The sequence below is a fragment of the Tachyglossus aculeatus genome, chromosome Y2, assembly GCF_015852505.1.
Source record: "Tachyglossus aculeatus isolate mTacAcu1 chromosome Y2, mTacAcu1.pri, whole genome shotgun sequence".
NCBI classification, from domain to species: Eukaryota; Metazoa; Chordata; class Mammalia; order Monotremata; family Tachyglossidae; genus Tachyglossus; species Tachyglossus aculeatus.
The window spans coordinates 2,539,903-2,551,522 of NC_052094.1; the positions used below are offsets into that span (position 1 = coordinate 2,539,903).

At 41.0% G+C, this 11,620-nt stretch overlaps 1 protein-coding gene across 2 annotated transcripts in view; it reads left to right on the forward strand.

Annotated features, from left to right (window-relative positions):
• Window positions 1-6,844, forward strand: part of LOC119946694 (translocon-associated protein subunit alpha-like) — a 30,802-nt gene extending 23,958 nt beyond the window's left edge. The window contains exons 5-9 of one of the 2 annotated variants that reach the window (XM_038768108.1): window positions 199-275; window positions 682-760; window positions 1,891-1,984; window positions 2,439-2,453; window positions 5,310-6,844. In XM_038768108.1, coding sequence (XP_038624036.1) covers window positions 199-275; window positions 682-760; window positions 1,891-1,984; window positions 2,439-2,453; window positions 5,310-5,377 — 333 coding nt within the window. In that variant the 3' untranslated portion in view covers window positions 5,378-6,844. The remainder of the gene's footprint in view (window positions 1-198; window positions 276-681; window positions 761-1,890; window positions 1,985-2,438; window positions 2,454-5,309) is intronic. The other variant, XM_038768109.1, reaches the window with a different exon arrangement.
• The last annotated feature ends 4,776 nt before the right edge of the window (window positions 6,845-11,620 follow it).

Consider the following 11,620-nt stretch of genomic DNA (forward strand, 5'->3'; position numbering starts at 1 on the left):
TGGGGAGAGGGGGAAATGAGTCAGGGTGATGCGGAAGGGAGTGGGAGCTGAGGAAAGTGGTTTTCTTGGCCCGTGGCTGTGTATGCTTTTGTTCTTCAAGCACAGGTGCTGCATTATCACCTGTTGTGCTACAGGTGTGAAGTATGCTCAAATAATAAAGATTCTAGAAAAAATTAAACATTTTTATTATTTAAACAGGGAAATGTTTTCCAAGATGCTGTTTTCAATCAAACTGTCACAATTGTTGAAAAGGAGGATGGCCTGGATGGAGAAACGTAAGACAGGTTTCATATTTATAAGATTGTCTTGGTAGTCTTTTGGAGTATGACAGTCAGGCTCTGTTGTCATCATAGCTAAGTTAAGAGAAAACAGCTAGAAGTTGAGAAAGACAATTCTTACTGGTGTTATGTATTTTAAAACTTAAATGCCTCCATGTTTTAAATATGGCACATATAAAAGTATAAAATACTCATTCATTTTACTTTGGTTAAAGTATTTTCCTGGGTACTAGGCATCCCTAAAGAGGTTAGAGATAATGTGTTAAGTATAATATGTTTGTCTATAGTAAAATATTTATAAATGTGTTTTCCTTTTTCCCCCCCTCTTTGGGAATTTAGCTTATAGTTGAATACAGTGGATCATCTATTTATGATTATATTTGTTTTTCCTCCTTTTCAATAGGATCTTCATGTACATCTTCCTTGCTGGACTTGGGTTACTTATCATTGTTGGTCTGCATCAACTTCTAGAATCCAGAAAGGTGATTATTATTTATTTATTGACAGTGACATTAGTGAAAATTATGTCAGCCGAGTCAATTCAATATGTAAGGCTTCTTTCACTTATATTTGAAGTAGAGATTTTTGATTTTTGGGGTCTTTAAACAGCAACGGCTATAAACTAGGGTGAATTAGGCTAGCTAGTGCCTTCAGATTTAGATTTTGTTATTTTTGAAATCAATCAATCCATGGTATTCATTGAACTCGTACTATGGGCAGAGCACCATACTAAGTGGTTGGGAGAGTACAGTACAGTACAGTAGAATTAAGTAGAAGTGGATCCTGTCCACAAGGAGCTTACAGTCCAAAAAGGGATACAGATATTATTTTACAGATAGGGGAAGCAGTATAGTACAATAATTTACGTACATATGTGCTCTGGGGTTGGAGTGCTTAAGAGATACATGCCTAAGTGCTTAAGTGACACTAAGAGGAAGGTCAATAAGGTGGAGAAATGTTGGGGGGATTCTTTTTTTTTAATGGAATTTATTAAGTTCACCTATATGTGTGTGTGGCTGGAAAATGCCATTCTAGGGTCTAGGGTCCCAATTACATTGGGAATATGAAAAGATTGCCCTAAGTTGTGATGCATTAAAGTTTGCAACATTTGATGCCAATTTCTTCCTTGCCTCCTATCCCTCTTTCCATACTAAGTTCTTATTCAGAAAAGAAACTCCTTTCTTGATCTCAGTGGCCATGCAGATCTGTCCTCTGCAGTTGACTCCCAGTTTTTAGCTGAGATATAGCATTGTTTGACCCTTTGTTTTACCATGTCATTGAAAAGCTTTCCTCTGCTCTCCTTACTTTTGGTTACTCAATTTAAATTGCCCACCTGGCAGCTCTTTGGGCATCTTGCTGTCACTCAGTCTGCTACCATGTCCCACCCTGGTGAGCAAAGCTTCGATGGTCGGAGATTGACTTTGTCCAGAACTTCATTGTTTGTGACCTTTTCTTGCCATTTGAGTTTTCTAATGACTAGGAGCTACCAGAATGGAAGATTTTAATTCAACATAAAACCAGCTGGTAAGGTACTATCTGTAGATCTGTGAAATAAGGAAATTAAATTTTTGTTGATTTTATGTAAATGTTATGAATTGCCTCTTTTCTTCAGAGGAAGAGACCAGTACAGCAAGTCGAAATGGGTTCCTCAAACCAGAATGATGTTGACATGAGCTGGATTCCTCAAGAAACTTTAAATCAAATCAGTAAGTAATCATAAAGATCTTGGAATTATTTTGTCTTACTTTTGTATTATTTTGTTCTGAAATGTCTGTAAACTGTGTTCTGTGATTTATATAATGGACTTAATGAAGAAAAAATTATCAGTTTTTCCCAACAAATTTTTGGATTTTGTGCAAGAGTGCATGATAAGCCTACAAAAAAATAAATGAGCTTGTTGACTAGCTGGTAACGGCACATCACATTGCAGTGTTCCCCTGAATCTTATAGCGAGCACTATAGTTGCAAAATTATACTCTTTTCTCCCTGGTTCCTTTCCTAAATTTTGAAGAATAGTAATATGGGACATGGACAGTAAATAGCCCCTTTTTCATTTATTTACTAAAAATGAATCTAAATTATATTTATAATTTAAGATTGTATGAGCCTCTCTATTACTAATCTTTTTGCTTTCTTCATTTTTCTTTTTTGCTGCCTTAGTGCACAGTAGAAGAGGTGAGGAAATTACATTTTGTTTTTGGTACTTGGTGTAATAATAACAACTCTTGCTGAATATAAATGTAAAGTTGAACAAATTGTAAATTTCTAATTCAAGATCTCGTTCAGTTTTCCAACAATAATTTGTTGAAGAGAATAAAACTTGGTAGAAAGTGCTAACCTAACTGTTAGGTAATTTAAGAAAAATTTGGGTTTGGTGGTGTACCATTTTGCTATGTAATCTTTTTCCTGTAGCCTTAAATTTGATGATTTAGCCCAGGGCTTCGCTTCTTTAATCACTGGTATCTGCACTGCTACTTCAGAGATCATTGGGAATGCATGAGAAACTGGATGTCACTGGGCTATACATGGGTGTCTTCCATTCTTGGGAGAGTTTCTCTGTGTTAGCATTTAAATTCAATATATGATGCCTTGAAAGTCTGGGGGGAGATTTGAAAACCAATCAAATACAAAAAGTTTTAGTAGTCAGAAAGTAAGTCAGCTTCCCCCAACACCAAAGAGTGCCTAGCCAGTAGGGCTTCCAACATTTTTCATTTTGAACTCTGGGTTTGGATATGGCAACAGAAGATGTGGTGGGATGAGGTTGGGGTTGGAGAGGATGTTTGAGTGGTGTGGGAAGAAGGTAAAGAGAAGAGGGGAAGGATATGGAGAAAATTTCCACTCCCTCTTCATTGTTGCCACCACATACCAATTGCCAGAGCTGGATGAAAAGATACTAAAGGATGAGAAAAGTGGCAGTGGTAGTATCATCATCCCCCTCCTGCTCACCCAGGGCAGGAAAGAATTAAAGCCAGCATCTTGGCTGCACCTCCTGTAACCAGAGGGCTGAACAGGCTAGTTGCAGCCTTACCCAAAAGCTATGGCCGGGGGGATGGGGACCTAATGCCTTCTCTCCCTTCAGGACCAACTCCATGAGACCATCGTCTCCCTTCTTCATCCCAGTGTTTCCAAACTCTTATATCACATGATTTAGAATTTTAGTAAATTCTGCTACTTGTCCAGTTACCATCTTCTGTCCTGTCCATTGTAGTATAAGAATACTTGGTCCTGCCATGAGGGTGTCACTCATGCAGAAACAGTTTGAAATTTTCACAAACTAAATCACCTCCCAGACTCCAGCCAACAAAACCAACCAACCAAATGAACTTGTTTTCTCCTATGAGATTTGATTGGAAATTCTCGGATCTAGAAGGATTTGAAGAAAAAATGCTCTTTCTTTCCAGTCTGTCCACAAAAATATTGCATTGAAAGACAAAAAACAATAAATTCATATTGAGAAGCAGCGCAGACTAGTGGAAAAAGCCTAGGCCTGGGAGTCACGATTCCTGGGTTCTAATCCTGATTCTACTACTTCCCTGTTGTGTGATGCTGGGCAAGTCACTTCAGAGTTTTGGTTTCTTCATCTGTAAAATGGGAATTCCATACTTGTTCTCCTTCTGTCTTAGACTGTGAGTCCCAAGTGGGATAGGGACAGTAGGATTGAATTTACCCCAGTTTTTAGTACGGTGCTTGGCATCAGAGCTCTTAACAAATACCACAGTTATTGTTGTTAGAATCCCTTGTCATGCTATTGTTTCCTTTAAGCTACTGAGAAAGTGGCTATAAAGTAAGGTGATTGGAAAATGATGCAGATCCATGTTTCAGTGCAGTTAATTTGAAGATGGAGTAATAAAATAAAATAAGAGCAGTACAGATGTAAGACTAGAGATTCTTCAGGAGCTTGTCCTAGATTTGCTAGTCATAAAAGTAGGCATTTTGATGTTCCCTGGGAATTAGGTGTAAAAACTACATAAATGGGTTGGTTGTAAAGAAGATGTTTGTGAGATAAAGATATAAATTATTTAGGTAAGTTTTTTTTATTTTAAGGAAATGTGGCTCAGTGGCTAGTGTGTAGGAGGTGATGGTTAGGGTTGAGAGCACTAACAGCCCTCCCAACCCTCCCAAGTTGCTCTGAAATACCACTAGTTCTTGATGTCCTCATGTACGAGGTTACTATAGTTGATTGAGGCTTTGATTCCTGGAGCAAAATTCCCATCTTCATTTTGTCATATCTGAACATAGTCTGTATTTTCTAGATAGTAAAAAAAAAAGGTGTAAGAGTGTTGATTCAACTGGTAGCTCTGGGAAACAACCCTTAAATGAATGTACATTCTTAATCGCTATTCATCATCAGAGAAGCAGTGTGGTGTAGTAGATAAAGTATGGGCCTGGGTGTCAGAAGGACCTGGATTCTTATCCTGGTTTTGCCACTTGTGTGTTGTGAGATCTTGGACCCTTCCAAATGCTTAGTACAGTGCCCTGCATACAGTGAGCAATCAGTATAAATAGCATTGACTGACTGAATGATCAACTGCAACTATCTATGTTGGGTAGGGACCGTCTCTACATGGTGCCAGCTTGTTCTTCCCAAGTGCTTAGTACAGTGCTCTGCACGCAGTAAGTGCTGAATAAATACGATTGAATGAATGAATGAATGAATGAATGAATGAATGAATGAATCTAAGGGGTTTTGCTATTATCTTCAAAAGCCAGAGTATTTTCCCAAAGTTCCCATTTTTTCCTATTTTTTTTTTTCCAAGGAAGGAAGGCAGGAAGGAAGGAAGGGTCGGAGGGAGAGAGGGAGGAAGGACGGAAGATGTAAATTATCTCTTGAAAGGTGAAATTCCTCCAAACAATAGACTAAAAAGTGCCTTTTATTTCTAGGACGTTATATTCTCCAAGTATGTTTCTGTAAAGGGTGATATGGTAGTCTTTATCATCAGTGGAAGCCTAAACTCAGGTGTACACATTTCTTTTTATAGATTTCACACTTTCGGCAGTTGGTATTAAAACTTTCTTTTTCTCTTTTTGCAGATAAAGCTTCACCTAGACGCTTACCCCGGAAAAGGGTACAGAAAAGAGCAGTGGGTTCAGATGAATAAATTGAAATATGTGCAGCAATTTAATTTTTACTAAACTGTCCTCACTTTTTGGGGCCTGGTGGGAATTAGGTGCAGAGAAGCCATATCCACATATGAAGAAATTACATCTTAAACTTTTGGACTGAGTAATCAGAATCTGGTGGTGATAATATTGCTGTAAATGCACTTCATTTCTTTTTCTTAAAAAAGCCCTACAAATCTTGTTTTTTTAAGCCTTGAGATCTGTGTGTGGGTGTTTAAGCAGTTGGTTTTAATAGAATCACTGGTATGCCTCATGGTATATGCCTTTAGAGTACTAAAGTTTCTAATTTTTTTTCCAGAAAACTTTGAGTTGTACAGCAGACTACCTGTCAGCTGTTCTGTTTGTCTAAACAGTTATGATTTAGCAAAAGTGGCACAAATTACTTGGGTTTGTTTTTTATATTATGTAGTTAGTATTTTAAAGGCATTAACAGGAATCTACTTTTAGCAATATAATGCTTTATTTGGGATTTTTGCTGTTCACTGTAATATGCACAGTAAGAAAACTACCTTGTATTGATCAAATTTGTGTAAATGTGGAATTTCTTCAGCAGAATATTTATGCTGAAATTGGTATATGAAGAATGATTTTCTTAGAAAGGGAGAAAATAGCACACTTGTATGTGCTGAGCTGTTTGGTTTGGTTGTCTGTCATAGTTATGTTGCCTCTAGCTAGAGAAATAGCTCTTGAATATGTTAGTCCACAATGTTTATAAATTAACACAAATGTGTCACATTTAGAAATTGCATTATGTTTAATTGAGTACCTGAGAGAATTTCCCAAGCTGTTTTCTGAACAGGGGCTCAAAATTGCACTATGAAGAAAAAAACTCTTCTAAATTCTTCAGGACACTTTAAAAATTTCTTCCAAACTTGAATTCTTAAATTGTGAATGAGTCACTGTGAACTGTTTTTTGTTTGGTTGGTTGGTTGGTTTTTAAGAACAAGTTTTTTTCTCCTGTATCTTTTGGGGTTTTTTTTAAGTGTACTTTAGGCTAACATGAAAAATATTTTTAGTAAAAAATATTTACTGGAAATTCAACTGAACCATAAAGAAAGGTTGACCCTTAATTTCTTTAAAACCTTAATGGTTTGAACTTAACAGGCACAGGTACTCTACTCCATGACATAATTTGAAGGTCAGCAGTTTTTTGTCATTAAGGCTGTTGGGATTGACTGAATAAAGACTGAAGCTAAAGGAAGAAAATGACTACGACTCTATCATGAAGCCATTTTACCCATTTAAAAGGAATACCGACATAGTGGCATTATTATTCTTAGTTTAGCTTCCTATCATACTTTGTTTCCTATTTCCCTTTCCCTCCTGTTCTCCTATCCTTTTCTAAAAACTGTTATGAAAGAACCAAACATCTGAGTCAGTGACAGATAATATTTTCAGATTCATTTCTACTCAGTGTATTAAAACAGTCTAAGTTGGGCAGGAAATGTGTCTGCTAATTCTTTTGTGTTGGAGTCTCCGAAGCAGTCAGTACAGTCCTCTTTACATTGTAAGTGTGTAATAAATACAGTTGGGTGATCAACTGATTAACTGATCAGTTGATTAAAATGCAGTGCTACCTACATTTGTATTCCTGTAATGAACTTTTCTTCTGTGAAATGCATAGTATTTTAGCTTTCATCTTAATGTGGGAGATAGTATATTTTAAAGCTACTGTGCTTGTCACCTGCAAATACAAAAGCTTGGATTTTAGTAAGACAATTGTAGTGAAAGATAGCAAAAACTATCAGTGAAAAATAGGTGTAATTTAATTCCATGTTTAGCATGTATGTATTTATAAAAAAGGGCCTAATCTTAAAATATCTTACCCTAAATAATGTTGTGAGTCTTCTGGAGTGCTCACTTGAAATCAGAGCCTTTGAGAAGTTCTAATTTTCTGGATGATTTATTCTGTTAGCTTTTGTTTCATAATCTGTGATATCATGATTAATGGCCTCCTTCCTACCCCTTGGAAAAGACAGGTTTGTCATTGATGGTTATTGGTTCTGTAAAATGGCAATGGATTATCCTTAAAGTGTCCTCCAAATTTTGATCAAGTAACCCTTAGGGAGGGTGAGGGGGATAGCTTTGGTAAACAGGACCAGAGGTGAATTGAAGACAGTACTTCTGTACTAGTACTAGTAGTACTAGTGTACTCCCACTAGTACTACTATACTAGTACAGTAGTACAGAGACAGTAGTACAGGTCTCTGTGGGGGAGGAGAAGTATGAGAGAGGAGGCAAATGAGTAGGTTGTGGTCAGAGGGATTTGAGAGTTGGTAAGGGTGGAGATTGTGCAGCTGTTAGAGATGATGAGATCTAGTGTGTGTCCAAGTTAGTGAGTGGGTGAGGTGGGGTGCAGCAGGAGGTTGGTGGAGTCAAGGAGTGATAGAGGGCAGATGTCAGAGGAGTCACCAGGTACACCTATATGGATGTTGAAGTTTCCAGGGATCAAAGTGGACATGGAAAAAGAGGGAAGGAAGGTGAGAAAGGGGTGAAAGTGATTAAAGAAGTTTGAGTGGGACCAGTGGGCAGTAGATGATGGCTACAAGAATCTGAAGGGGTTGGTAGAGGCAGAAGATCTGGGCTTCAAAGGAGGGGAAGAAAAAGGAAAGGGGATCAGGGATGGTACGAAAGTGGCATTGCTTTGTTTGTTGTCTGTCTCCCCCTTCTAGACTGTGAGCCATTGTTGGGTAGAGATTGTCTCTGTTGCCAAATTGTACTTTCCTAGCACTTAGTACAGTGCTCTGCACACAGTAAGGACTCAGTAAATACAGTTGGGGGAGGGGGATGAGGGGTCGCGGTTAGATAGGAGGACAGGGATGGGACAGGGACGTGATGGAGGGAAGGGAAGGGGCTGGATGGGAGGGGTTTGGATGGGGCCTGCACAGGGGGAGGGGGACAAGTGGTGATGCTGGGATAGAGAGATTTGAGGGAGGGGGCTGGGAGGAGCAAAGGGAGGGGAGGAGTTGGGTGGGAGAGGGGATAGAGGAGGTGAGAACTGGGATGGGCAGATGGGAGCCCGGGAATTGAAAGATCATGGTGAGCTCAGTGAAGTAAACGGCAGCACTTAGGGCAGTTACCAATTAACATGCGAGAGCAACAACAACACAATTGGTTGATGCCCGAAGTTGATGGTTGACTTGTACATGGGTCATTCAGTTCATAAAGGCTGATGGTTAGAGAGCCCAGGGGCTCTTGGCTGAATTGCCTCTGAGGCAGTGGAGGAAGAAGTCCTGTGGATAGCAGTTATGGAGATGGATGAAATTGTTATTGGGGACAGGGAGAGGAAATGCTTGGGAAGAGTAGTAAATAATCAAATAACGGGTTGGGCTGCGTAGGTGAGAGTGCAGGTAGTTATTGAAAATGAGAACAGGGTCATTGTTGCCAGGTCTGAATATGGGGACCGGGGGCGGGGGAAGATTGCCATTTCTCAGGGGTGGGGGGAAAGCTGGGGAACACAATGTGGAGGAAGCTGGGAAACACAATGTTTCAAAGTCCTGGTTGGTGAACTAGTTGGGCTAGAGGTTGCTTTGAGAGGCAGTTGTAGTGATCAGGGGAGGGGTCCCTGGCCTGGGAATGCTGGATGGTCAGCAAAGGCATTGCCTCTCAGAGGACATACTTCTGACTGACCACGGGCCCTGCAGCGGGGGGGACCTTGGTGTCCTCAGGCAGAGGATACTGGTGTCCCTGCATGAAGGGTCCATCCAGGAGGTGGTTGACCACAAGCCCGGTCGTGGGTCATTGTTGACCTGATCTCGGGCTCTTCAGGAAGGGAGAAATTGGTGACCTTGTGGTGGCGTCCAGAGGCAGAAGAGCTGTCTGGGAAAAGGAGGATTTAGAGGCCTGACTGCAGGCTCTTCAGCAAGGGAAATCTCTGTACCATCGTGACGGTGTCCCAAGGTGGAAGATCCATCTGGAAAAAGGAGGGCTTGGGATCCGGCTTCTGGTGCTTCAGAAAGGGAGATCTCAGTTCCCTCGTGTGCAGGGTAGGCAAGAACAATTTTACCTAAATAGCTCCCCAAACTCACCATCAACAGGAACTGGGTCCAGGGGGAAGAGCACTGTTCTCAGCCCTTACAAAATGCAGCAGTCTTATTGAGGCACCCCCTGCCAGCCTGCAGCATAGCTCTAAAAAGAAGCAAGGAATAGAGGGACTGAGTGGACCAGTGGGGCAGCCCAAACCAAGTCCAGAGGGATGGCGTTCTTCACTGTTCTTTGTTTTAAGGAGGTGGATGGGGTGGGTTGGGGAGAGAGGCAAGAGATCTCCTCTAGATATATGGCTGGAAAAGATGGGAGAGTGTGAGCAAAAGTCAGAGCAGCTAAAGTTGAGATTGAGGCAGTGAGTAGTTTAGTTTGAGAGAAATGAAGGTTGCGACCTGGAGCATAGTAGAAGAGAGAGGATAAGTAAGGTGGAGATAGCTGATTAAGTGCCTTCGAGCTTCTAGACTGTGAGCCCACTGTTGGGTAAGGACTGTCTCTATATGTTGCCAGCTTGTACTTCCCAAGCACTTAGTACAGTGCTCTGCACAGAGTAAGCACTCAATAAATATGATTGATTGATTAATAGCCAAGAGATTAATAAATAATAATGATGGTATTTGTTAAGTGCTTACTATGTGCAAAACACTGTTCTAAGCGCTGGGGAGGTTACAAAGTGATCAGATTGTCCTATGTGGGGGTCATAGTCTTAATCCCCATTTTACAGATGAGGGAAACGAGGCACAGAGAAGTTAAGTCCCTTGCCCAAAGTCACACAGCTGGCAATTGGCGGAGCTGGGACTTGAACCCATGACCTCTGGCTCCCAAGCCCATACTCTTTCCACCTAGCCATGCTGCTTCTCTTATTCTGCTTGATGTAGAGAGAAATGGGTAATGGTTGAAGATTTTGAGGAGCAGAGAGTCTACAGAAAAATGTCTTGGAAAAATGGTCCAGGCAGCTGAGTGAATAATGGACTGGAGAGGTTAAACAGTGGAGGAAGGGAGATTAGAAGAGAGGCTCAATTAGTAGTCAAGCCAGGATATTATGAATGCCTGAATCTGGAGGGGGGCTGTTTGAATAGAACGGTAGGAGTAGAAAAAGAGGTTAGAGTTAAAGGTCAATAACAAGGTGCAGACGTCAGAGATAGATAAATTAGGGTGTAATAGGTGAAATAGGGACGTAATTGGTACCCTAACAGGGAAAGCGATGTGACAGGGATGGTTTGAGAGGGAAGTTCATTTTCAACTTTCTCAGCTCCAGAGCACGTGCATGGATGGGATGTGGGGCATCCACATGGCAGTACCCTGGAGGCAAGAGGAAATGCAAAAGCACAGAGGAGGTGAGAGGTTACAGTTCATGAGGTAAATTTGGGAATCACTGGCAGAGAGATGGAAGTGGTTAAACACCTCGAAGGGAGTGAGTGTAAAGGCAGAAGATTAGGGGAACCCAAAACAAAGCCTTGAGGAACACCCACAGTTTGGGGTAAAAGAGAAAGAGGGAGAAGAGGAACCATAGTAGGGGCATGAGAAAGGGCAGCCAGAGAAGTAGAAGTGTGGCGACTTGTGTTTACCAAGCCAAAGTCCAGGGACCTGCCAATGTGTCAGAGGTGGCTGAGGGGTCAAGGAGGGTTAGGGGAGAAAAGGAGTGCTAAATTTGACAAAAAGAAGATTTCTGGAGACTGAGGGCAGCGGGACCTCAGTAGAGTGTTGGGGACAATACCAGATTTTAAAAGGTCATAAAGGGATTTGGAATAGAACACTGGAGGATATGGGTACAGACAATTATGCGGAGTTTGGATTAATGAGGACTTGGCTTTATGGGAGAAGCCTAGAAATGGGAGTCAGAGGACCAGCGTTCTAATGCCGCTTCTGCTGTGTTTCAGTAGGTATTTCAATCTGGGCAAATAACTTCCTTTCTCTGGGCCTCAGTTTCCTCAACTGTAAAATGGGGATTCCTCAACTGTAAAATGGGGATTCATTAACTTTTCTTCCTCCTACTTCCTACTACTACTAGAGAAGCAGCATGGCTCAGTGGAAGGAGCCCGGGCTTGGGAGTCAGAAATCATAGGTTCTGATCCCAGCTCTATCACTTGTTAGCTGTGTGTCTTTGGGTAAGTCACTTAACTTCTCTGGGCCTTAGTTTCCTCATCTGTAAAATGGGGATTAAGACTGTGAGCCCTACACAGAACAACTTGATCACCTTGTATCCCCCCAGCACTTAGAAAAGTGCTTTGCACATAGTA